Below are 27330 nucleotides of genomic sequence, written 5' to 3' on the forward strand. Positions count from 1 at the left end.
GTTAATTTACTTAAATAATTAGAGACAGCAGGGTTATACCCCAAGTGGGATCCTGTTATCAGTGAATCTGCTGCAGCGAATCTACTGTTGGACCTATCAGCGCTAGACTGTAGCCAGGCGGAAGTCAGGCCCAAGGCCCGGCATTCATTTATCTGTTTCATATAAAACATCAATTTATATGAATTCCCTTTTAAAAAAGTTGTCAGCTTTACTTAGTAAACAGTTTTCTTTGCCTGGATCACCTGCTATAAGGAGCCCTGGTGGTGCAGTGATTAAGCACTTGGCTGCTAACTGAAAGGTCTGTGGTTCCAACCCACCAGCCACCCTGTGGGAGAAAGATGTGGCAGTCTGCTTCCGTAAAGATTTACAGCCTTGGAAGCCCTATGGGATAGTCTGTTCTGTCCTATAGGGTCCCTATGAGTCGGAATCAACTTGATGGCAGTTGGGTTTTCTTTTTGGGATGGTGGGTATCATCTACTATCAGCCCCTGAAGGATATGATACTTCCTAGAGCTCCCCAAGGCAATGCAAAAGAAGCCCTCTGTTATCCCCAGGCATGTCCTCCACGTCTGTTCTTCCTTAGAATTTTTTTCTTAAACGACTTTATTGAGGTAGACTTATGACCGTGACTTTCACTTGTATTAAATGTACAAGTCAGTGATATATAGTAAGTTTACAGTTTTGTAGTCATCACCCCATCTAATTTTAGAACAATTCCATCACCCCGAAAACAAACCTCATGCCCATTGGCAGTCACTCCCCATTCCCACCCAAACCCTAAATAAAGACAGACAGAAAAAAACCCAGTTGCCATTGAGTCCGTCAACTCCAGCTCGTAGCGACCCCATGTGTATCACAGCAGAACTATGCCCAACAGGGTTTTCAATGGCTGATTTTTTGGAATAAATCACCAGGCCTTTCTTCTGAGGTACCTCTGGGTGGACTCGAACCTCCAAACTTTCCGCTAGCAATGAAACACATTAACCATTTTTACCACCCAAGGACTCCACCCCAGCCCTAGGCAACTACTTATCTACTTCTAGCCTCTTTAGATTTGCCCTTTCTGTCATTTCCTTTTAGGCTGTGTTATCATACATGTGTAGAAATTGTTTTATCTAAGGGGTGTACATACCTGCTCTTTCTAGGGACATTCAGCTGAAATCATCTCCTTGTCATTCAACACAGCTGGAAACAGAATCATCACGGGCTCTTTTGATCACACAGTCTCCGTGTGGGACGCTGCGACGGGGAGGTATGAATTTTTTAGCCTGGATCAGGCCGTTACGAAGAAACTCTTTGTTATTTATTAGTTTAATCTAATATTCACTTCTATAGGAATATTTTATTCTTTTAAGGGATATTTCTAACCCACAAAAATGTGTGTTTCTTAGGAATGCTTGGCAGATAATGCCAAAGCAACGTGAAAGGAGAATATTAGAAGGAGTGTGATGTATTATAGCTTGATGATTTGTTCCCTGTTCTATATAATGAAGTCCCAGTGGCCTGTCATTGTGGTAGGCATGGATATCATCAATAAATAAAACCCATAGCTAATTCCCCAAATTCAATTTAGTTGCAGAGCTTCAATTTCCTTCCTGATGGTTTTTAGTTCTAGTTGCTAAGAAGTTAACTAAATTAGCCTCTTTATGTTATAAAACTCCACTCTTGTCTGCATTTTGATGGAGGAGCTAATTACCCCGGGTAATGACCAAAATGTATGCAATAAGAAAAGGCGAGAGAAGCCAGGGCCTTTCAGATGTTTGATGAGTAGCTCCTGAGCAACTGGGGATTCACTCAGCTGGTGTTAAGAGTCCTTCCAGAGCGTTGTACTACCTTTGGTATTTTTTACCCATTCCTTTCTGAAGCATTACGTCTTAAGTGTTATTACCTTTGTTTAAAATTTTTGTTGAAATAAAATTAGGAGCTGGGTTGGCTCTTTTTGAGCTATAGCAGAACTCTTTTTGCTTTGTCATCAGGGACACTGTTTTGTATAAACCAAAATTTAGGTTACTTTCCATCGGTGGACTTGACCTCATTATTTGTGTGCATATCCTGAAGTCAGCTGTCTTTCACCAGTTTTAATGTTTTTTCCATTTTGTAGGAAGGTGTATACCTTAATTGGTCATTGTGCTGAGATTAGCAGTGCATTATTCAACTGGGACTGCTCTCTGATATTAACTGGCTCGATGGATAAGACCTGCATGGTGAGCTAAAGAAATACCTTCACTAATTCTTGTATCTGTCCTTTTTTCAGTGTCAGACTATTCATTGTAACATTAACACATTGCAAAGGTGCTATAAAATTAAAATACTAATTTAGGAGTAATAGTTGGTCATTGTTTTTACTTCAAGTTTCTGATTTCCCCAGTTGGAAGAAATTACGATGTAGTAATTTTAATTTATTCAAATTCATTTAAATGTCTTGTTTCAGAAGACACAGTATTTTTTTTTTTAAATGTCTTCCCGTTCATTTATAAACTTTGATTAGTGTAAACCTCAAGGAGTCTCAACACAGGGTCTCCTTGCCTCTAAGTTACTGTACTATTAAAAATGGCTGAGAGCTTATGCTCTGAAATTATTATTTGGTTATATGTAAAAAGTTGTTGAATCTTATGTACTTTCCACTCCCGGGAACTGTGGTTTTATCGTGATGTGATCTGTATGCGGAGAGGACTCCTCCACTCATCAGTAAAGCATGCACTTCCAGATTTTTTCCTAATGCAGTGGCAGATTTGCATGGACCCATTCAAATATCTGCCTTGGTTTTCTGTATAACTGAAACGTGTCTTGCTAAATGGCTGGCTGCGGTCTCTGACCATGAATTACGGTAAAACCAAACACACAAGAATTACACACGTGATTTTGGCAAAGTTAGTTAGCCAGTCATAAGCATGTCGTAAACACTACTTCCGGCCATATTTACCCTGCAGACAGGAAATCACAGTCCTTTAATTTTCTAATTGCAGCTATGGGATGCTACAAATGGAAAATGTGTGGCAACCCTAACAGGCCATGATGACGAAATACTAGACAGCTGCTTTGATTTCACTGGAAAGTTTATTGCAACTGCTTCAGCTGATGGTAGGTAACTAGTTCATCCATTTAATTTACAGAGAGATGTACGCCTTGTTGGTAAACATGTATGATTCTGCAGTATGGGTCATCTCCCTGGTAACCAGTTATAATGGAAACTGTGTCTGCCTCGTTTCCATGACCATGTATTGTATTATGTTATGTCTTTATCATATCCTTGACAACCCCATGTGGTGCTATACTATGTCCAAGTCAGCTCCTGATGACCATGTAGAATGCCGTAGTATGTCGGCATCATCTCCTTGATAACTACGTATGATGGTATGTTCTAGATCACCATCTGGACACTGTATTAGGTATTCATCATTTCCCTGATGACCAGGTAGACACTATACTATGTATGTCTGCATCATCTTCTTGATGACCACATATGATAATGCATATACCTGTGTCCTTTTCTTAAAAAGCAGGTATGATGTTACATTATACCTGCATCAGTGCCTTGATTTGCCACATATGATGTTATACTCAGCCTACATCACATCCTTGGAAACCATGTATGATGCTGTTTTATGAGTCATTTTGCTGACAAGTATGTATGATGTTACTCTATGTCTGTATTATCTCCGTGAAAGCTGTACGTAGTGCTATACTATGTCTACATCATCTCATTGACAACCATATATATTGGTATACCATGTATGCGTCATATCCTGGATAACCATTTATGATACTAAACAATGGGTCATCCTCATGACAACCATATATGAGGCTATACTATGTTCGTGTTGTCTCTCTGAAAGCACATATAATGATTCATTTTGTCCGTGTTACTTCCCTGACAAGCGTTTATGATGCTACACTATGTCTGCATCGTATGTCTGACAAACACGCCTGATGCTACACAATTTCTGCATCATCTCCCTGACACCCCTGTGTGACACTACACTACGCCTACGTCATGTCATTGATAACCATGTTGGTACTATACTATGTCTGCATCATCTCCTTGACGACAACGGATGATGCTGCACTCCGTCTGCATCCTCTCCTCAACAAGCACACGTGATGCAACAGTGAGTCTACAGTGTGTCATTCTGTTCTCTGAGACATCCCCTTGACAACCAAATATGAAGCTGCACTATGTCTGTGATATCTCTATGTCCGAGGACAGATGATTTTACCGTGTGTCTCCATCATCCACCTGATGGCCGTGTATGAAGCTACACTAAGTCTGCATCATATACCTCACTACTATGTTTTACATTATGCTATGTCTTTGTCATTCCCTTTAAAACCACTTGTGACGTTACACTATATCTTTAATTCTTCATAACTATACATGATACTATGCCATATCTGCGTCATTTCCTGGAAATCCACGTATGATTGAAGAATATTTCTGTTTCATCTACCTGATGACCATGTCTGATCTACACTATGTCTGCATCACCTCCTTTATGAAAATGTATGATTCTACATTATGTCTGGTCATCTTTTTGATATATGCTTCTGACACTGTACTACACATACATCATCTCTGAAGTACCGTATTTGATTTCCATGATTTGCATATGTGATGTTATTCATTCTGCATCAATCAGGTATGGGCGAAGTTCCATAAGATTCATCCTGGGGCACTATTCTTCTCCATCTATGGACCTGTGAGACTAGAAAGCAAGTTATCTGCTCCTAAAATATAGTGGTGGTATAGCAATAGGAAACAGTTATAGACAGTCTTTTTCCAAAAGGGAGAAAATGGAAGGAAGAATGGAGTCATTGGCTCCAAGCAATTTTGAAACCCAACTGGGGAAACTCCATTCAGTTTCAAGGGATGGGAACAATGCTCTGTGGCTCAAGGCTCCATCCTCTGGGCTCATGGCTCTATCCTCTGGGCTCATGGCTGTACCCTCAGGGCCAAAGCATCCACCTTCTGGGCCCAGGGTGTCATTGATTGAATTGTCTCCCCAAAACTGTGTTATCAGTTGGGCTGGGCCATGATTCCTGGTATTGTGTGATTTCCCTATATGTTGTAAATCCTACCTCTATGATGTTAATGAGGGAGAATGGAATGGGCAACAGTTGTGTTAGTGAGGCAGGACTCAAACTACAAGATCGGATTGTGTCTTGAGGCAATCTCTTGAGATATAAAAGAGAGAAGCAAGCCGAGAGAAAGGGGGACCTCACACCACCAAGAAAGCAGTGCCAGGAGCAGAGTGTGTCCTTTGGACTTGGGGTCCCTGCACAGAGAAGCTCCTAGTCTGGGGGAAGATTGATGAGAAGGCTGACAGAGAAAGCCTTCCCCTGGAGCTGACACACTGAATTTGGACTTTTAGCCTACTTTACTGTGAAGAAATAAATTTCTCTTAAAGCCATCCACTTGTGGTATTTCTGTTATAGCAGCACTAGATAACTAAGACAAGGGTTTGCTCACTGAGCCAACCTTCTTTTTTCATGAAGGGTAGCATGCTTTTCTACTAGTTATAGTAGACTGTTTCCTGCCTGTGGACTTTTGAGAGTCCAACAGCCTTCTTTTATTTCCTCCTTTCTGTCTTTGAATCCAACCTGGCAGTGTTTCTTCTGTGATAGTATCCTCAAGAACCTTGTGGATCTCCCATTTATGTCATGGGGATTCACTTTCTTAGACAACAGCATTCTCCATAGGTATTTTCTGGAAAATATCTTTATTTCTGGTGTTTCATGAGATAGGTGAAGGTATCCAAGAGTTGCATACTTAATTTCATCAAAGAGTCCTCTGTGTGAAAGCATATCCTGAACTTCTAGCTCTTCTGAATTACTACCAAAAGGTTGTCTAACCACACACCTGGGTCTGTGTTTGGTGAACCCTTTTCTGCAGTGAATCTCCTGACTGAATCATCTTTAGCAATCTGCATAGGCAGATGTTTTCCCAAATCACTGAGTCTTGGTTCTATTTTGTTTTTATGTTCCTTCCCTCAATTTATGTCTCTCCACTTGCATTTTACTTCAGCAGTAAGAAGAAACTAGGCCAGTCCTTCAACACTTGGCATGGAAATCTCCTCAGCTAAGTATTCAGCATCATTATTTACAAGTTCTGCTTTCCATGTAACTAAGACACAATTCACCCAAACTTACTGCTGCTGCAAAGCAAGGGCCTCCTTTCTTCCACTTTCAAATAAAATGTTTTTCGTTTCCTTCAGAGCCCTCACCAGCAGTCACCTTTTACATTTGTATTTCAACCAGCATTCTGTTTTTGACAATTTAAGTATTCACTAAGATGACATAAGCTTTTACTACCATGCGCCTCACTTCCCTCTGAGCCCTCACCTGCAGCAACTTTAATGTCCATATTTCCACCAGCAATCTGTTTAAGGTAGTCTAAGTTTTTTCTGCCGTTTGTGTGATATACTGAGGATCATCTTGATGACTGTGTGTGGCCCTACCCATTGTCTGTATCATCTCCTTGTCATCAGGTACGATGCTGCAACAAGTCTGCACAATTTCCTTGATAGCCACGTATAACGGTATACTACATGTACTTCATTTCCTTGATAACCATGATACATGTACTGTATGTCGTCTTCTTTATAACCATGTATTACGTTACACTGTTTCTGAGACCTCACTTTGATAACTGTGTGTAAAACTGTACTGTGTGTGCTCCATCTGGCTGAAATCCATGCATAATGCTACACTGCGCTATGTCTGTGTTCTCTCCTGAATCCCCAGTATGTGATACTCTGCTATTTATGTTTCATATCCTTTATAATCATTTCTGATGTTACACGTTATCTACTACATCAATGGTGCTATGTTATGTTTCTGTCATATCCTTGATATCCATGTATGATGCTGTGTTATGTCATCTCCTTTATTATCACATATGGTATTACATTCATGTCATCTCTTTGATAGCCCTGTATGATCCTACAACCAATCTCTGTCAGATCCTGAAATCTAACATATGATGCTACGCTATCTCCAGGTCATCTTCCTCATGATGATGTAGTATGTTACACTGTGCCTATGTAATTCCCTGATGACTATCTATGATACCAAGTGTGCCTGCATCTTCTGCCTGAAGACTGTGTGTTATGCTATGTTATGACTGTGTCGTCACCTTGAAACCACTTATGATGTTCCACTAAGTCCTCCTCCAGCCATTGTCTCCCTGAAGATCATTTTAGATGCTGTATCATGTCTTCATCATTTCCTTGGTGAAAACTTACGATTCTCCACTAGGTTTCATCTCCTTGAAACCACATATGAAAATTAAGTATTTTACCTCTATGTCATATTTTAATTTGAATTAAGAGAGCATTGTTCGTCTGACCAGGTGAACTGTAACATTTTTTTAAAATTGTGCTTTAGGTGAAAGTTTACAGAGGAAGTTAATTTCTCGTTAAACAGTTAATACACAAATCGTTATGCGACATTGGTTGCCAACCCCGCGAACACTCTCCTCTTCTCCACCCTGGGTTGCCTGTTTCCATTCATCCAGTTTTCCTGGCTTCTTGTCTTTGCTTTGGGGCTGGTGTGCCCATTAGTCTCATATACACGACTGAACTACGAAGCACATTCCTCACATGTGTTATTGTTGGCCCTATAGACCCGTCTAATCTTTGGCTGAAGCATGAACTTCAGGAGTGACTTCACTACTGAGCTAAAAGGGTCTCCGGGGGCCATACTTTTGGGGTTTTTTCCAGTCCCTGTCAGGCCAGAAAGCCTGGTCTTTGTGTGTGCGTGTGTGTGTGTGTGTGTGTGTATATGTAAATTTGAATTTTGTTCTACATTTTTCTCTTGCTGTGTCCAGGACCCTCTATTATGATCTCTTCCAGAGCAGTCAGTGGTGGTAGCTAGGCACCATCTAGTTGTTCTGGGCTCAGTCTGGTGGAGGTTGTGGTAGTTGTGGTCCATTCATCCTTTGGGCTAATTTTCCCATTATATCTTCAGTTTTCTTCATTCCTCTTTGTTCCAACCTGGATGGAACCAGTAGATGTATCTTAGATGGCTGCTCACAAGCTTTTAAGACCCCAGATGCTACTCACCACAGTCAGATGTAAAACATTTTCTTCATAGACTATGTTATGCTCGCTGAGTTAGATGCCCCCGAGATCAAGGTTCGCAGCCCTTGGCCCAGTAGCTTGTCCCTCAGGGCGTATGGGGGTGTCTGTGAAGCTTCTGTGATTTTGCCCTGGTCAAGCTGAGCTGACTTCTGCAGTATTGTGTACTGTCCTACACTTCACCAAATTTACGGTTTATCTGCTATGTAACCATTAAAAAATTTCACTGCTGCTGCTTTTCTCTTTCTACATTTATTTAACTCCTCTATTCCTTAATTCTAAGAAAATGTACTTACTACATTTTTCATCCAAGTTCCCATCCACCCATCCTACGTTTATTTATTGTCTCCTGTGTGCCCGGCATTCTCCTAGTCACTGGAGCTACAGCAGAGAAGAAAACGCCCTATTAGTTCTTTCTGTTGAAAAGAGTTTCCTAGAGAACAGTGGTAGTTCAGTGGTAGAATTCTTGCCCTCCATGTGGGAGACCTGGGTTCGATTCCCAGCCAGTGCACCTCATGAGCAGCCACCGCTTGCTCATCTGTGAGTGGAGGCTTGTGTGTTGTTATGATGCTGAGTAGGTTTCAGCAGAGCTTCCGGACTAAGACAGAAAGATTAGGAAGAAAGGCCTGGTGATCAGCTTTTGAAAATCAGCCCATGAAAATCCTATGGATCACAATGGTGTGATCCTGCTGTACGTGGGGTCACCCTGAACCCCTGATTCAGTGGACGCTAACAACAGTGACTCTTGTCTGTACAATGAGTAGAGGTTGCTGCTGCCTCTTTGGAAGGTCTCGTGTACCTCCCAGACCTGTGGACTCATACCTGGTGCATGATGCTGGCCTAGCTGCTCTTCTGTCTTGAAATTTATTTTTATTCCTTTCTTTCCCTTCAAAAACTTTCTCTGTATGATTTTTTTCCCTTTTCTACCTGGGAACCCACTGTCTCCTCTAATAAGCTCAGGGCTGGAGAGCCTCCTGGAGACTGGGCCCTTTCCACCCTCCTCTCCTACCGTGGGACAGCTTGTATTTAGTGGCTGGCCTTCACCTCAGGCGAGAAGACAAACTTAGAGCAAAGCTCGCATGTCAGTGGGATAGATATTTGGATAATTCAAGGTCTGTGCTTCAAAGTTCTGTATTTCAGATAAATTTACACATCTCCCTGCCCTTCTTAAAAAGGAACAGCGCGAGTGTTCAGTGCAGCCACAAGAAAATGCATTACCAAATTGGAAGGGCACGAAGGTGAAATTTCAAAGGTGAGTTGCTTTCTCATTTGGAGCAGTTTATTTACTTACAAAAAGAAAAAAAAAAATCCAATATGCTTAGTATAACAGACCTATTATTTAATGTGGTCCTTGTTGGAATGGTGGTGCAGTGGTTAAGTGATACAGCTGCTAACCAAAAGGTCCGCAGTTCAAATCCACCAGCTGCACTTTTAGGGTCGTCATGGGCTGGAATAGACTCTACAGCAATGGGTTTGTTTTTTTTTTGCTGCAACTGAGGTACTAAGGCCTGTTCAGTCTTATTCTTTATAGAAATCAGTTACCTAAAGACTTAATTTTTAAGTGTATTCTCAAATGCAGTAAGGTAAGTGATTTCTAAAAGCTTTTAAAAAATATAAAACGGTTTTCAGCTCAGCCATCAGGAAAAGATTTAGCTAGCTGAAAATACTTACTAAAGCAATTTAAGAAGCTTATGAAGTGCTTTTCCTATCTCTAGTAAACAGATGTTTGTATTATATAAAATCGTGCCTTGCAGTGAGTATCAAGTATTCCATAAATTAGGTGAACCTGAAGTATTATCTGGAAATATTTAGCACATAAAGTATAAAATTGTCCATTTTGAAACACTAAACCTGTGTCTGAGAATCCTCTATGTTGTTGTTGTTGTTGCTGGGTGCCGTTGAGTTGATTCTGATTCGTAGTGACCCCTGTGATAGAGTAGAACTGCCTCATAGGGTTTTCTAGGCTGTAATCTTTTTTTTTTTTTTTAATTGTACTTTAGATGAAGGTTTACAGAGCAAACTAGTTTCTCATCAAATGGTTAGTACACACATTGTTCTGTGATGTTGTGATGTTGGTTAACAACCCCACGACGTGTCAACACTGTCCCTTCTCAACCGTGAGTTCCCTGTTACCAGTTTTCCTGTTGCCTCGGGTCTAGGCTGTAATCTGTACAGGAGCAGATCACCAGGTCTCTCTCCCACAGAGCCACTGGGTGGGTTCAAACTGCCAACTTTTGGGTTATCAGCAGAGTGCTTAACTGTAGTGCCATAACCCCCCAAAAAACTTATTAGCAGAACAGGGTGATTCAGTAAGTAATCTGAGGTTTAGATGTGTTTAGATCAGAAAATTAAAGAGTCAGCTCGGACTCAGTGACTTTTGCCTCCCAGCTCAACCCAGTTCCCTGGCCTCATACCTGAGATCAGATTTTCCCTTTCCTTCTAATATATCAGCTGAAAGGTTTCAGGTCTCTGAAGGCTCTGTCCAGACCCCAGGCCGCCTCTGCCGCACTGTCTTCACAAGCCTCTGTGTCCAATCCTGGTGGCCGTTGCCCTGGGCCTGTCAACACTGGCCTCCACGGCAGAGGCTTTTCACAGCCTGGGAGGCTGGAAAGCCTTCAGGACTGGCAGGAAGGGGGTGAAGAGCGTGGATGTGGGAGGCAGGCTGAGGACAGCTCGAACCATGTTTCTGAGTGGCTGGCCAGGTAGCTATAGACACACCTGAAGTATCCCACTCAACAAGTACACATATCTCTTGTGTGTGTGTAAATACAAAGAGTTTTTCAAACTCCATATTATTCCATTTTATGTTAAGTGAATATATTACTTCATGAATTGCCATTTGGTGATGGCATTTTTCTGAAGTCCCAGAGTGGTACAAACGGTTAAGCAATCGAACACCAACTGAAAGGTTGACGGTTCATACTTACCCAGAGGTCCTTCAGAGTACAAGTCTGGTGGTCTGTTTCCAAAAGGTCACAGCCTTGAAAACCTTATGGAGCGTAGCTCTATTCTGCAGCACATGGGGTTGCCATGAATTGGAATTGGCCCAATGGCAACTGGTTTGGTTTTGGTAATGGCATTTCAGTGAGGGGTAAAGCTAAGGCATTCGTTTATTCGTTCCTTCATCAAATACTTAGTGAGAGCTCCTTGGAGCTAGGCATTGTGCCTGGCCCTTGTGATCGATGGCTGTGTCCTCAACAAACCTGCAGTCATGGGGGAGGTGGCTCAAAGAGTTGTCTTCTGATGATTTAGAGGGGGACATAAGGGCGACACCTAAGGATGGATAACTAGCAGGTTCCTTTGACAGCCACTCGGGTACTAATTTGCAATGCCCTGCACATGGGAGGCCCTCAGAAGATACTGATGGAAAGTGCTGTGCTTTGGATAGCAATAGATGGGATGTCACTTATTCTATGACACAGATTGCAGAGGATCTGCCTGCTTTTATAACAGTTGGGTAGCAGGGATGGCATGGGGATTCAGGTACGAAGGAACCTGACTTGTGCTCTCATCAATGCCAGGGCCCTGATTCTAGCTTTGCATGAAGAGAGGCATCATGGGGCATTGGAAGGAAGATAGGCCGAAGGAAGGGGTATTCAGCTTACAAGGGGGGCTTGATCATTAAACTTTTCACATACGCTTTCTCCTCACTTACCGACTATCTTGTCATCCGACATTTCACATTTATGACTAGTGGCATACATCTGGTAGTAATGAATGCCGAGGTGCTAGCTTGATGGTTAAGGTTATGTGTCAAATTGGCTGGGCCATGATTGTCAGTGGTTTAGTAGTTATGTAATGATGTAATTTGGCGGCTATGAAATGATGTAGTCATCATCCATTTTCACATAACACTGATTTCACATAACGACCCAGTCTTTGGAACCTAACCGTGGTGATAAGTGAGGAGAGGGTGTATTAATCCCTGCAAGATTTTTCCTATCATAAAGGAACTGTTCTGTGTGGGAGTAAATGCCAAGTTGAGAAGGTGACAGGTTTTTAGTAATGCCCCCTTTGTGCTGATTAAAAACATACTGGGACTCATCACACCAATCTGGTGTTCATAAAATACTGTGTTTAAATTTACTTATTTCTTTCTCCTTTGCAGATTTCTTTCAACCCCCAAGGAAACCGTCTTTTAACTGGCAGCTCTGATAGAACAGCTAGGCTCTGGGATGCTCACACTGGCCAGTGCCTCCAGGTTCTGGAGGGGCACACAGATGAGATCTTCTCCTGTGCTTTCAACTATAAGGGCGATACCATCATCACAGGTACGGGAGAAGTAAACTCCACAGGCTCAGCCTTCCTTTTACATTGGCTATTAGTGTTCCCACGCTGAGTACCAAAAGCAGTTTACCCCACCACTGCCCCTTTTCCCTCGGGCCCTGGCTCATCTTGGTACGCTGTTCCAGCTCCATTACTTAATCATAGTTGCTCAGAAACCACAGGAGTGAGCTCTGCCCTCCATGGTTCACAGTGGTTAAGCAGTCAGTTGCTAACCAAAAGGTCAGCTCCTCCACAGGAGAAAGATGTGGCAGTCTGCTTCCGTAAAGATTTCAGCCTTGGACACTCAATAAGGCAGTTCTGCTTTGTCCCGTAGAGCCACTATCATTTGGAATTGACTTGATGGCAGTGGGTTTGGTTTTTGATTTTTGGACCCTGAAGGTTAGGGAACCAGCAGCACCCAGCACTGCTCCAGGCCAGGATTGGCATTTCCGTAGATGGAAGGTGAATGGCGCCCCCAGAGGAGGGGTCAAGGTTGCCTTGGAAGAGTGGGGAGGGTGGAGAGGAGACAAATTTCACATTTTGGCTGAGTATAAGAAAAAATCTAGTGACATTTTGAAACGTTCTGAGTGGAAGGTGCTGCTTCATGGCACGTGAATCACCCAAACCTGGAGATGTTCCAAGTTCACTGCATTTCTACTTGGCAGCATGTTGGGGGGAGGGCAGAAGGAAGAAGCAGAAGCGGGTGGTTGAGGAGGCTGAGTTCTCAGGTTCTCTTCAATCCTAAGATGACCTGAGTCTTGCTGGCGTGAGTACGACGGGACCGGCCCGTTTAACACCAGCTAGAATCATGCAAAAAAAAAAAAAAAAAAAAAAGGAACATGCCTTCAAAAACGCAGCTGGGTGCCAGGAATCTGGCTCATTTCACACACTGATACCTGACAATGACCCAGAAAATGTCAACTACTAAAGGAGAAAGTGCAGTGAATAAAATATAAGAAGAAATAACTTTGTGAAATTTGCTTTGTTAGGCAGCAAGGATAACACCTGTAGGATATGGCGTTGACTGAAGGAAGCCTGTCGGGGAACAAACTTGCCAGTGATGGTGATAAAGAATTTGAACTTCAGAGATAGCAAGCAAGCTATTTTGATACTTTGTACACTTTATTTATTTTTTTAAGTTGGCTGTTTACACACTGTCTTCTTAGCTTCACACTCATGACTATTAAAACTGATGTAGTTCTGTGGTTTCTTTTATATTATTTGATGGCCAGGATAGGAAACAGCATAATGTTTGACAGACGTCACTGGTTATGTCAATTTTGTTTAATTTTTTAAAGATATGAATAGCATCATGATACTGATAAATGAAACCAGAGTAATTTAACAATGTGTCTCCACAATTTTACTTTAAAGGCTGTTATTATTATAATTTGTTACGTAAAGCTTTTTGGAAACAATTCTTTGAATTATATGTCTACATTCATGATGTATGTTTTCAAGGGGATGTGTGTTGGGAATTTGATTAGCAGCTTTGTTATTTATTTCCTTGTTTTGCATTTTGGAGCTAAGAATGAGGACCACAAGTTTGGAATAGAAGCTTAACTTTTCCTTCCCTCATCGTCAAGAATGTATCTCCCTCCTACCCACCCCCACCAAAAAAAACCCCAAAAGTTGTGTATTTACACCATATTAAAAAAAAATTTTAAATCCAATCAGGGAAGCTTATAGGGAAAATAAAATATACCCCATTTGATAGCACACATATTCTAGATGGATCAAGCTATAAAAACCAAACCGTTGCCACCAAGTTGATTCAGATTCATGACCACCCCACCTGTGTCAGAGCACCACTGTGCTCCACATTCATGACCGCCCCACCTGTGTCAGAGCAGCACTGTGCTCCACATTCCTGACCGCCCCACCTGTGTCAGAGCAGCACTGTGCTCCACATTCATGACCACCCCACCTGTGTCAGAGCGCACTGTGCTCCACATTCATGACCGCCCCACCTGTGTCAGAGCAGCACTGTGCTCCACATTCATGACCGCCCCACCTGTGTCAGAGCAGCACTGTGCTCCACATTCATGACCGCCCCACCTGTGTCAGAGCAGCACTGTGCTCCACATTCATGACCGCCCCACCTGTGTCAGAGCAGCCTGTGCTCCACGTTCATGACCGCCCCACCTGTGTCAGAGCAGCACTGTGCTCCACATTCCTGACCACCCCACCTGTGTCAGAGCAGCACTGTGCTCCACATTCCTGACCGCCCCACCTGTGTCAGAGCAGCACTGTGCTCCACATTCATGACCGCCCCACCTGTGTCAGAGCAGCACTGCGCTCCACATTCATGACCGCCCCACCTGTGTCAGAGCAGCACTGCGCTCCACATTCCTGACCGCCCCACCTGTGTCAGAGCAGCACTGCGCTCCACATTCATGACCGCCCCACCTGTGTCAGAGCAGCACTGCGCTCCACATTCATGACCGCCCCACCTGTGTCAGAGCAGCACTGTGCTCCACATTCATGACCGCCCCACCTGTGTCAGAGCAGCACTGTGCTCCACATTCATGACCGCCCCACCTGTGTCAGAGCAGCACTGTGCTCCACATTCATGACCGCCCCACCTGTGTCAGAGCAGCACTGTGCTCCACATTCCTGACCGCCCCACCTGTGTCAGAGCAGCACTGTGCTCCACATTCATGACCACCCCACCTGTGTCAGAGCAGCACTGTGCTCCACATTCATGACCGCCCCACCTGTGTCAGAGCAGCCTGTGCTCCACATTCATGACTGCCCCACCTGTGTCAGAGCAGCCTGTGCTCCACATTCATGACCGCCCCACCTGTGTCAGAGCAGCACTGTGCTCCACATTCCTGACCACCCCACCTGTGTCAGAGCAGCACTGTGCTCCACATTCATGACCACCCCACCTGTGTCAGAGCAGCACTGTGCTCCACATTCCTGACCACCCCACCTGTGTCAGAGCAGCACTGTGCTCCACATTCATGACCACCCCACCTGTGTCAGAGCAGCACCGTGCTCCACATTCCTGACCACCCCACCTGTGTCAGAGCAGCACCGTGCTCCACATTCATGACCGCCCCACCTGTGTCAGAGCAGCACCGTGCTCCACATTCATGACCACCCCACCTGTGTCAGAGCGCACTGTGCTCCACATTCATGACCGCCCCACCTGTGTCAGAGCAGCCTGTGCTCCACATTCATGACCGCCCCACCTGTGTCAGAGCAGCACTGTGCTCCACATTCCTGACCGCCCCACCTGTGTCAGAGCAGCCTGTGCTCCACGTTCATGACCGCCCCACCTGTGTCAGAGCAGCCTGTGCTCCACGTTCATGACCGCCCCACCTGTGTCAGAGCAGCCTGTGCTCCACGTTCATGACCGCCCCACCTGTGTCAGAGCAGCACTGTGCTCCACATTCATGACCGCCCCACCTGTGTCAGAGCAGCACTGTGCTCCACATTCATGACCGCCCCACCTGTGTCAGAGCAGCCTGTGCTCCACGTTCATGACCGCCCCACCTGTGTCAGAGCAGCCTGTGCTCCACGTTCATGACCGCCCCACCTGTGTCAGAGCAGCCTGTGCTCCACGTTCTTGACCGCCCCACCTGTGTCAGAGCAGCACTGTGCTCCACATTCATGACCGCCCCACCTGTGTCAGAGCAGCCTGTGCTCCACGTTCATGACCGCCCCACCTGTGTCAGAGCAGCACTGTGCTCCACATTCATGACCGCCCCACCTGTGTCAGAGCAGCACTGTGCTCCACATTCATGACCACCCCACCTGTGTCAGAGCAGCACTGTGCTCCACATTCATGACCGCCCCACCTGTGTCAGAGCAGCCTGTGCTCCACGTTCATGACCGCCCCACCTGTGTCAGAGCAGCCTGTGCTCCACATTCATGGCCGCCCCACCTGTGTCAGAGCAACCTGTGCTCCACATTCATGACCGCCCCACCTGTGTCAGAGGAGCACTGTGCTCCACATTCATGACCGCCCCCCCTGTGTCAGAGCAACCTGTGCTCCACATTCATGACCACCCCACCTGTGTCAGAGCAGCACTGTGCTCCACATTCCTGACCACCCCACCTGTGTCAGAGCAGCACTGTGCTCCACATTCATGACCACCCCACCTGTGTCAGAGCAGCACTGTGCTCCACATTCATGACCGCCCCACCTGTGTCAGAGCAGCCTGTGCTCCACATTCATGACCGCCCCACCTGTGTCAGAGCAGCCTGTGCTCCACATTCATGACCGCCCCACCTGTGTCAGAGCAGCCTGTGCTCCACATTCATGACCGCCCCACCTGTGTCAGAGCAGCCTGTGCTCCACGGTGTTTTCAGTGACTGATTCTTCAGGTCTGGATCACCAACTCTTTCTTCCGAGACGCATCTCGGTGGACTCAAGCTGACTTTTCGGTCAGTAGCTGAGTGCAGCACCTAGGTTAATAACGGACTGAAAAAAGTGTGTGCAGATTTCTCTCTAAGGAAAAATTAAGCAGAATAGACATTTAGACTACTGAACTTAAAAATCTGGATTGAAAACAATTGAGACACCAGAGTGAACCATCAAGCACCAAGCTGAGACTGCTGAAATATAAAAGACTTTTTTTTTTTAAGCTACTAAGAGCATAATTTTTCCTTCTTTCTCCAGTGAAAACTTGAAATGGTTGCTGTGTTTTAGAAGGGCATACACTTGCACACTTTTGTGTATTCTCATCACATCTCAGCAGGTGGCACTGTTTGCCTTTGGACAGGTGAAACAAAACCCATTGACATCAAGTTCATTCCTAGCAACTCCTATTGTTCTCCTGTTGACTCCTAGCAACCCTATTGTCCTTGCTTTTCTTACAGCTACAATTGAACAAGTCTGAAGAGTAAAGTTTTTGTTCTGTGTTCTTTGTAGATGAGGGTTATATGGAAACATATCACACTGCACAGGTTGTGGCATGGTTTAATAGGACTGTCTTGGCATATCTGGGGCAAATGACACATCTCGTTAATCCTGACGCAATGTAAAGATATTTTCCCAACTATTTGTGAAGACAAAGACCAGTAGGAGAAATAAGAGACAGTTCTGTTTTTCTTGATAGGTTTTTCTGTTGGAAGCTATGTTATGATCATTTACTTTGTAATGGCACTGTCTATCAAGGAACCCAACATTCAGTTCTGTTTTTTAATAACTGCTCAGGGTGTAATGTGGACCCTTTTGTATGTTTTAATAAAGTTTATTTTAATTTCAGTAAACTGAGTCTAAGAATTGTGAGTACTTTCCATTTTATTATTTTAGGAAACCCATAAAGCTGCAAAAGGTCAGTCTCATTTGTGCTTGGTTGTCAAAGACAAAACTAAATCCGAGAGCAGATTAACACAGTCTGCTTATTCATAAACAGGGAAAGCCATCTGCTGTCACTTTTATTTCAGCAGGGGTTTCAAAGGTGTTAGAAAGCAGAGTCAGGTTTATGGACTGAAAAGAAAGTCTAAGACAGTCTCTGATTGACAAGTGTTCTTTGAAGGTGGGAGTTTTGGGAGTGGGGAGGCTTTCTACCTGGTCTTCAGGTACATTCGGCAGCCCTTGGTGGCTGCAAGGGAGCAAGTGAGCAGTTTGGGTTCATTTCAAAAGTGAAAGGACTGCTCAATGTTAGGGGCAGAGAGTTTTCTGTGGTCACCCATTTCCTGTTGGCTGCCATGGCAGGCAATTTCTCATGAGTGACAGTATTAGAGGGTTAAAAACATGGACTCTAGAGTCAGAATACCTGTTTTAATACCCTGCTCCATTGCTTCTTGTCTGTGGGATCTTGAAACCTCTCTAGAACACTCCATAACTCAGTTTCTCATCTACAAAATGGGACTAATAATAGTATGAGGGCGTTTCTGAGGATTAAATAAGATAATAAAAACAAAGAACCTAATCCGTAGTAAGCGCTCAGTTAATGGTAGCTAATATTATTTAAAAACCCCCAAGTGTCTGTGAGTTTGTCCTACTGTGGGGGCTTGCATGTTGCTGTGATGCTGGAAGCTATGCCACCGGTATTCAGATACCAGCAGGGTCACCCATGGAGGACAGGTTTCAGCTGAGCTTCCAGACTAAGACAGACTAGGAAGAAGGACCCGGCAGTCTACTTCTGAAAAGCATTAACCAGTGAAAACCTTATGAATAGCAGCTGAATATTGTCTGATATAGTGCTGGAAGATGAGCCCCCCAGGTTGGAAGGCACTCAAAAGATGACTGGGGAAGAGCTGCCTCCTCAAAGTAGAGTTGACCTTAATGATGTGGATGGAGTAAAGCTTTCGGGACCTTCATTTGCTGATGTGGCATGACTCAAAATGAGAAGAAACAGGTGCAAACATCCATTAATAATCAGAACCTGGAATGTATGAAGTATGAATCTAGGAAAATTACAAATGGTCAGAAATGAAATGGAATGCATAAACATCAATATCCTCGGCATTAGTGAGCTGAAATGGACTGGTATTGGCCATTTTGAATCGGACAATCATATAGTCTACTATGCCGGGAATGATGAAGAGGAATAGTGTTGCATTCATCATCAAAAAGAATGTTTCAAGATCTATCCTGAAGCACGCCGCTGTCAGTGATAGGATAATACCCATATGGCTACAAGGAATACCAGTTAATATGACTATTATTCAAATATATGCACCAACCACTAGGGCCAGAGATGAAGAAATAGAAGATTTTTATCAGCTGCTGCAGTCTGAAATTGATCAAACATGCAATCAAGATGCATTGATAATTACTGGTGATTTTAATGTAAAAGTTGGAAACAAAGAAAAAGGATTGGTAGTTGGAAAATATGGCCTTGGTGATAGAAACAATGCTGGAGATCGAATGATAGAATTTTTCAAGAACAATGACTTCTTCATTGCAGATACCTTCTTTCACCAACGTAAATGGTGATTATACACATGGACCTCGCCAGATGGAGCACACAGAAATCAAATAGACCACATCTGTGGAAAGAGACGATGGAAAAGCTCAATATTATCAGTCAGAACAAGGCCAGGTGCCGACTGTGGAACAGACCATCAGTTGCTCATATGCAAGTTCAAGCTGAAACTGAAGAAAATCAGAACAAGTCCACGAGAGCCAAAATATGACCTTGAGTATATCCCACCGGAATTTAGAGACAATCTGAAGAAGAGATTTGATGCATTGAACACTGGTGACCAAAGACCCGATGAGTTGTGGAATGACATCAAGGACATCACCCATGAAGAAAGCAAGAGGTCATTGAAAAGAGAGGAAAGAAAGAAAAGACCAAGATGGATTGGATGTTGGAGAAGACTCTGAAACTTGCTCTTGAACGTCGAGCAGCTAAAGCAAAAGGAAGAATTGATGAAGTAAAAGAACTGAACAGAAGATTTCAAAGGGTGGCTCGAGAAGGCAAAGTAAAGTATTATAATGACATGTGCAAAGAGCTGGAAATGGAGAACCAAAAGGGAAGAAAACGCTCAGTGTTTCTCAAACTGAAAGAACTCAAGAAAAAATTCAAGCCTCGAGTTGCAGTAGTGAAGGATTCCATGCGGAAAATATTAAATGACACAGGAAACATCAAAAGAAGATGGAAGGAATACACAAAGTCATTATACCAAAAAGAATTAGTCGATGTTCAGCCATTTCAAGAAGTAGCATATGATCAGGAACCGATGGTGCTGAAGGAAGAAGTCCAAGCTGCTCTGAAGGCATTGGTGAAAAACAAGGCTCCAGGAATTGATGGAATATCAATTGAGATGTTTCAACAAGGGGATGCAGCGCTGGAGGTGCTCACCCATCTATGCCAAGAAATATGGAAGACAGTTTCCTGGCCAAATGACTGGAAAAGATCCATATTTATTCCTATTCCCAAGAAAGGTGATCCAACTGAATGTGGAAATTACAGAACAATATCATTAATATCACACGCAAGCAAAATTTTGCTGAAGATCATTCAAAAATGGCTGTAGCAGTGTATCGACCGGGAACTGCCAGAAATTCAGGCTGGTTTCAGAAGAGGACATGGAACCGGGGATATCATTGCTGATGTCAGATGGATCCTGGCTGAAAGCAGAGAATACCAGAAGGATGTTACCCTGTGTTTTATTGACTACGCAAAGGCATTTGACTGTGTGGATCATAACAAATGGATAACGTTGCGCAGAATGGAGATTCCAGAACACTTAATTGTGCTCATGAGGAACCTTTACATAGATTCAGAGGAAGTTGTTTGGATAAAACAAGGGGATACTGATTGGTTCAAAGTCAGGAAAGGTGTGCGCCAGGGTTGTATTCTTTCACCATACCTATTCACTCTGTATGCTGAGCAAATAATCCGAGAAGCTGGACTATATGAAGAAGAACAGGGCATCAGGATTGGAGGCAGACTCCTTAACAACCTGTGTTATGCAGATGACACAACCTTGCTTCCTGAAAGTGAAGAGGACTTGAAGCACTTACTAATAAAGATCAAAGACCACAGCCTTCAGTTTGGATTGCACCTCAACATAAAGAAAACAAAAATCCTCACAACTGGACCAATGAGCAACATCATGATAAATGGAGAAAAGATTGAAGTTGTCAAGGATTCCATTTTACTTGGATCCACAATCAATAGCCATGGAAGCAGCAGTCAAGAAATCAAAACACACATTGCATTGGGTAAATCTGCTGCAAAGGACCTCTTTAAAGTGTTGAAGAGCAAGGATGTCACCTTGAAGACTAAGTTGCACCTGACCCAAGCCATGGTATTTTCAATGGCATCATACGCATGTGAAAGCTGGACAATGAATAAGGAAGACCGAAGAAGAATTGATGCCTTTGAATTGTGGTGTTGGTGAAAAATATTGAATGTACCATGGACTACCTGAAGAATGAATAAATCTGTCTTAGAAGAAGTACAACCAGAATGCTCCTTAGAAGCAAGGATGGCAAGACTGCATCTTAGGTACTTTGGACATGTTGTCAGCAGGGATCAATCCCTGGAGAAGGACATCATGCTTGGCAAAGTAAAGGGTCAGTGGAAAAGAGGAAGACCCTCAACGAGGTGGGTTGACACAGTGGCTGCAACAATGGGCTCAAGCATAACAACGACTGTAAGGATGGTGCAGGATCGGGCAGTGTTTCGTTCTGTTGTGCATGGGGTTGCTATGGGTCAGAGCTGACTCAATGGCACCTAACAACAACATTATTTAAAAGGAACCCTGGGGGTGCAATGATTAAGGGCTCAGCTGTTAACCAAAAGGTCAGTGGTTCAAACCCACCAGCCAGTCCACAGGAGAAAGACCTAGCTATCTGCTCCTGTAAAGATTACTCTGCAGGGCACTTCTACTCTGTCAAGTGGGGTCACTATGAGTTGGAATCAAGTTGATGGCACACAGCAACAACAATATTATTTGTGGACACTGGCTTCAATGACTCGAATTTAAATGGATTTAAGAGCTGCGAAAGAATTTGCACATTCGAGACAAATTTTCTTTTTACTGTATTATGGTTTGGGGCATAAAGACCTTCCAATTCACCTTTTCCTAGGAAACAGGGAGTAAAATAAATGCATTGGGTATTTTCAGTGCTCATCTCTCATGACTTCTTATGGATTCAGGGATGTGAATAAAGTTTTACTTCCACTTAGTAAACATGTGGTGGTCATGGCCCTGAATCAGCCCAGTTTCTCAGTACCTTTCCACGTTTGCAAAGCTGAGCACTTCTAAGTTATGAAGTGCCTTCCAGCCTGCACAGCAATGGAAATCACTGCTGATGAGGAAGAAGATGCAAATGCCATTAGTTAAGTACAAAACCAAACCAAACCCGTTGCCGTGGAGTTGATTCCGACTCATAGCGACCCTATAGGACAGAGTAGAACTGCCCCATAAGGTGTCCAAGGAGCACCTGGTGGATTCGAACCGCTGACCTTTAGGTTAGCAGCCGTAGCTCTTAAACACTATGTTACCATTAGTTAAGTGGAATTTCAAAATTCTGCCTATAACACTCCTCCCAGTACTTGAGATGATGAGGTATTTTTGTGAGAAAAATGGGAGGGAATTTATCAAATATTAAAAAAAAAATCTTAAATTTGAAAATACTCCCCAGGGTGTTCCAATGTGCTTACTCAAATTTTTGTGTTTCATGCATATTTGGAGGAGTTGACAAATGGCCCCGAATTTGAAATTTAATTGCTCATGGTACCAGTGAAAGAAGCCAGTGGCCTGGGTAAAAATGACCACAGACACACTGCCCACTGGCACCTTTAGACCCTCGGGTGTGGGCTTTTGCCCAGTGTGCAGTGACCCCCTTGGAGCCCTCCACAGTGTGGTCGTGGTTTAGAACTTTTCTTCATCTGTGCATTTTCTTATTTGCAGGCATTTCTAGGACACTATTGTCTTTAATGACGGAAATAGCAATTCCAGGGTGACTACCTGTATTTCTGGTCAATTCCCCTGTGGTTTTTCCCTGTTTGCCCGGAGGACTATGTATTCCTGGAATGGAGATTAGCACTGGGTACTTTTCCCCAGGCAAGAGGAGGCTTGTTTTCTAGGTGTACTTGAGGCAAAAGGACATCTCCCTTTTCTAAGCCAGAGCATTTCTGACAGGAAGGAGATTGCCAGTTATAGTGCTCTTGAGTGATTACCATGAATAAGCAATGAGGCCAAGCCATATGGAATTGGCCAATTTTGACCTACAAAGAAGTAATTTCAGGTGGTCCAGCCTAACGTATTGCAGCTTTTTTGCAGGATGAGAGATTTTCTGCCTAGACAGTGTTCAAATCAAGGCTGGCGAAGTCTTGACCTATATGATCATTTGGAAAGAAAACCGACCTCACAACATAGATACCAAACAGCATGGCCTTGGGAATCAAGAGTGTCCAACTTCTCACTCTATTATTTCTGAACAAGCCACTTCACCTTTCTGAGTTCTTTTCCTCATCTGTAGAATGGAAATATATGTCCTTGACCTTCCTCTTCTCCATTGAGAATGTGCCATTTCACAGTTGGAATCTGCACTAACGAGTGGGAAGGCTGACTTTACCGAAGCGTGAACCACCTTTCTTCAAGAGCACAAGCCCAACTTCTCTGCCTTCCTAAGGGCCGTTGCCCATGCTGCAGCCCGGAGCCTTCCTTTTTCACTTGTCCTTTCTGAGTCACTCACTAGGTTATACCGACTGCCTTGGGAAAAGCAGGTGGCCTATATTTAGAACAGCATCAGCTGCTTTCTCAAGCATTCGAGCTATTGCTTTGAAGTACTAACCAAAACTCTCTCTTTTTCAGCATTGCCTATGATGGCAATGGGTTTTATATGTAAACTCCTTTCAGATAATCTTTTAAATCTTTATAGGGTCTTAGATTTGGTTCGAAAGAAGAGGGTAGAAATAGAAGAATGTGAACCTGTATCTGCAAACAAATCTCTTTGGACGGAAGTCTTAGTTATTGCAACCTATACGTTATAGCATGCATAGACAATTTATTTGTAAATGAGTTGCCTTAGTAGGTTTCAGCTTCAACTTTGAACAGTCCGGTGGAGGTAAGGCTTATCATGTCAGGTGTTCATATAGTCCGCTGTCTACAGCAGAAGTTCAAATTTCCAATCTACACTTCTGGCCTAATCTTCCCTGCACACCCATATCCCAGATAACTGAATTACTCATCAGGTCTCAAATATGTGCCAGGCTTTCCTTTCTCTGTGATTTTAGTTTTCTCTACCTACCCTAAAATTCCTTTTCTCATATCTCCAGTTAGGCAGTTTCCTCCCTATGCTTTAAGATCTTTCCCAGATAACATGTTTTCCTTGAACCTGTCTTCAGGTACCTCCCACTCCCCCATCCACAAAGCTGGATCTTCTAAATTCCAACCTGCTCCTCATTTATCAACTCTCTCGATATCTGACATTCAGCATTTATGACAATAGTAAAAAATCTACGATCTGACTATTTTGCACATTAATGCTGGCTGTGAGGGTTAAGGTTATATGTCAGTGTGGCTGGGCCATGATTCTCAGTGATTTGGCAGGTATGTAATGATGTAATTTGGCTGTTATGCAGTGAGGTAATTGGGCAGTTATGTAATGATGTAATTTGGCAGTTCTGTATTGCTCTAATTTGGCAGTTATGTAATGATGTAATTTGGCCTCAGCTACCATAATTTTTGCATAACATCGATTTTCACATAACGACCAGGTCTTTGGAAACTAACCATGTCAATAAGTGAGAAGTGGGTATATTATAAAAAAAGAAAAAACCCAAACCCATTGCCATTGAGTCAATTCCAACTCATAGCGACCCTATAGGACAGAGTAGAACTGCCCCATAAGGTTTCCAAGGAGCACCTGGTGGATTTGAACTGCCAACCCTTTGGTTAGCAGCTGTAGACCTTAACCACTACGCCACCAGGGTGTATTATGCATATGTCTATTTTTTTTGTTGTTCTTTAGATGAAGTTTTACAGAACAAACTAGCTGCTCATTAAACAATTAGTACACATATCGTTTTGTGACGTTGGTTACCAACCCCACGACATGTCAACACTCTCGCTTCTTGACCTTGGCTTCCCTATTACCAGCTTTCCTGTTCCCTTCTGCCTTCTAGTCCTTGCCCATGGGCTAGTGTGCCCCTTTAGTCTCGTTTTGTTTTATAGGCCTGTCAAATTTTGATTGAAGGGTGAACCTCAGGAATGACTTCATTACTGAGCTAAAAGGGTGTCTGGAGGCCATATTCTCGGGGTTTCTCCAGTCTCTGTAAGGCCAGTAAGTCTGGTCTTTTTTTGTGAGTTCTACGTTTTTCTCCAGCTCTGTCCAGGACCTCCTATTGTGATCTCTATTAGAGCAGTTGGCGGTGGTAGCAGGGTACCATCTGGTTGTACTGGACTCAGTCTTGTGGAGGCAGTGGTAGTTGTGGTCCATTAGTGCTTTGTACTAATCTTTTCCCTCTGTCTTTGGTTTTCTTTCTCCCTTGCTCCAGATGGGGTGAGACCAGTGGAATATCTTAGATGGCCACTCACAGGCTTTTAAGACCCCAGACGCTACTCACCAAAGTAGAATGTAGAACATTTTCTTTATAAACTATGTTATGCCAATTGAGCTAGATGTTCCCTGAGACTATGGTCCTCACAGCCCTCAGCCCAGTAATTCAGTCCCTCAAGGAGTTTGGATGTTTCTGTGGAGCTTCCATGACCTTGCCTTATACCAGTTGTGCTGGCTTCCCCAGTATTGTGTTACTGTCTTACCCTTCACCAAAGTTACCATTTATCTATTGTCTATTTAGTGTTTTTTTTTTTTTTGTACTTTCGATGAAGGTTTAGAGAACAAACTAGCTTCTCATGTGTATATCTATTTTATAATATTTAACCATGCTGCCCTTCAAAATGTAGACTAAGGCTCCCAGAACTTTAGCTTGAGATGGGGTCGAAAGGATGAAGGGAAACAGGGCATTAGAAGGTAATTGTGGTTTGTTTTCAGAATGAAAGAGACTTATATCTGATTTTAGACTGAGGAGATAACCCTAGTAGAGAGGTTGAAGAAACAGAAGAAACTTGGTATTTGTGAGAACCGGGTGCTAAAGGAGACAGATGACGTGGTCAAGAAGCAGACTGAGGAGGGATTGGCATTAAAGGAAGACAGCACAGGTTCTGAGACCTAAGGGGAGGGTGTGAGGAAGAGAATTTTCGGTTACGGGCACGAGCTCCGGAGCCAGACGCCTGAATCTTTCCACCAAGTATGCTGGATCTATAGCCTGGGAATGTCTTTTTCCTTTTGTTCAGTTTTAGTGTTTCCTTGTCTACAACAGGGAAAAAAAAGTCACTACGATCAAAAGAGAAACCCTGGTGGTGTAGTACTTAAGAGTTAAGACTGCTATCCAAAAGGTCAGCAATTCAAATCTACCAAGCACTCCTTGGAAACCCTATGGGGCTGTTCTACTCTGTCCTATAGGGTCACTATGAGTTGGAATCGACCCGATGGGAACGGGTTTTTTTTTTTTTTTTGGTGCCATCAAAGGATTAAATGGGTAACATATGTCAAGTACTTAGCACAGAATCTGCGAAAAATGATAGTAGTAAAATTATTATTACCGTAGCCAAGCCCTCCAGCCACTGACCATCAGTAACACATCTGCGGTCAAATGGGTTGGGTCGATTGCTCCTTGAAGGGAGAAGGCACTCCCATAGGAAACTGAGAGGCATCTCAGCAAGAGGATATTAGAAAGGACTTACAGGGTTTGAGCTCTTGGTAGGTTTAAAGGAGTGGTGCTTTGCTATAGATTGGATACTGTCAGGAAGTGGGGGTAATTCTGTGACTGGGTATTGTAATATTTTATTTTATCCATAAAATGATAGATAAGTCATTGTATATAGGCAAAACAAGGTCTCTGGGTGGCGCAAATGGTTTGTACTTGACTACTAACCTGAAAGTTGGCTGTTCAAACCCAGCCAGTGGCTCCATGGAGGAAAGGCCTGGCGATCTGCTTCCATAGAGATTACAGGCAAGAAAACCCTATGGAGCAGTTCTACCCTGTAACACACGGGGTCACCATGAGTTAGAGTCAACTCAATGGCAATGGGCCTGGTTTTTTATAGGCAAGGAAGCCTAGAGGGAAGTTAAAGTTATAATTGATAAAGAAGCAGCTGCTACTCTTATTAGCCAGAAGAGGAGAATGTTTGGTCGTTTTTGTGGTTTGGACAATATTCTGTTTTTCCTGTGTTCAGGCATGATTATGGAGCAGTTTTGTTTTTGTGTTGAGCCATCGCAGTCACAGAATGGCCTTGTCTGAAGCTGCTGTTCTGTGAAGTTGTTTAAGTTCAACAGGAGAGCACCGAGGCCTGGCTGTGAATGTTAAGCCAGCTCAGAGGATCACAAAGACCTGGCTGATTAAGGCATGATGAACTTGGTTTCTGTGGGGCCGTCTGCTGAGAGTGAGGTGCTTAGGGGCTGAGATGGATGTTACAATTTGGGACCATCACTGACAGGAATCACCGAATGGATTGATGAGCAGCATGGAAGGTCCAACCAAGGCTGGAGACCACAGAGTTTT

General features: G+C 43.5%; 1 protein-coding gene across 3 annotated transcripts in view; it reads left to right on the forward strand.

The window, feature by feature from the left end:
• The window catches only part of DAW1 (dynein assembly factor with WD repeats 1), a 48144-nt gene extending 34436 nt beyond the window's left edge, over positions 1–13708 (forward strand). For 2 of the 3 annotated variants that reach the window (XM_049888375.1, XM_049888376.1), the window contains exons 8-13: positions 1145–1251; positions 2101–2203; positions 2966–3080; positions 9250–9326; positions 12183–12345; positions 13330–13708. In XM_049888375.1, the coding sequence (XP_049744332.1) occupies positions 1145–1251; positions 2101–2203; positions 2966–3080; positions 9250–9326; positions 12183–12345; positions 13330–13364 (600 nt within the window). In that variant the 3' untranslated portion in view covers positions 13365–13708. Of the gene's footprint in view, positions 1–1144; positions 1252–2100; positions 2204–2965; positions 3081–9249; positions 9327–12182; positions 12346–13329 lie in introns of those variants that run through there. The other variant, XM_049888377.1, reaches the window with a different exon arrangement.
• Positions 13709–27330: the final 13622 nt, after the last annotated feature.

The sequence above is a fragment of the Elephas maximus genome, chromosome 6 (genome assembly GCF_024166365.1).
Source record: "Elephas maximus indicus isolate mEleMax1 chromosome 6, mEleMax1 primary haplotype, whole genome shotgun sequence".
NCBI classification, from domain to species: Eukaryota; Metazoa; Chordata; class Mammalia; order Proboscidea; family Elephantidae; genus Elephas; species Elephas maximus.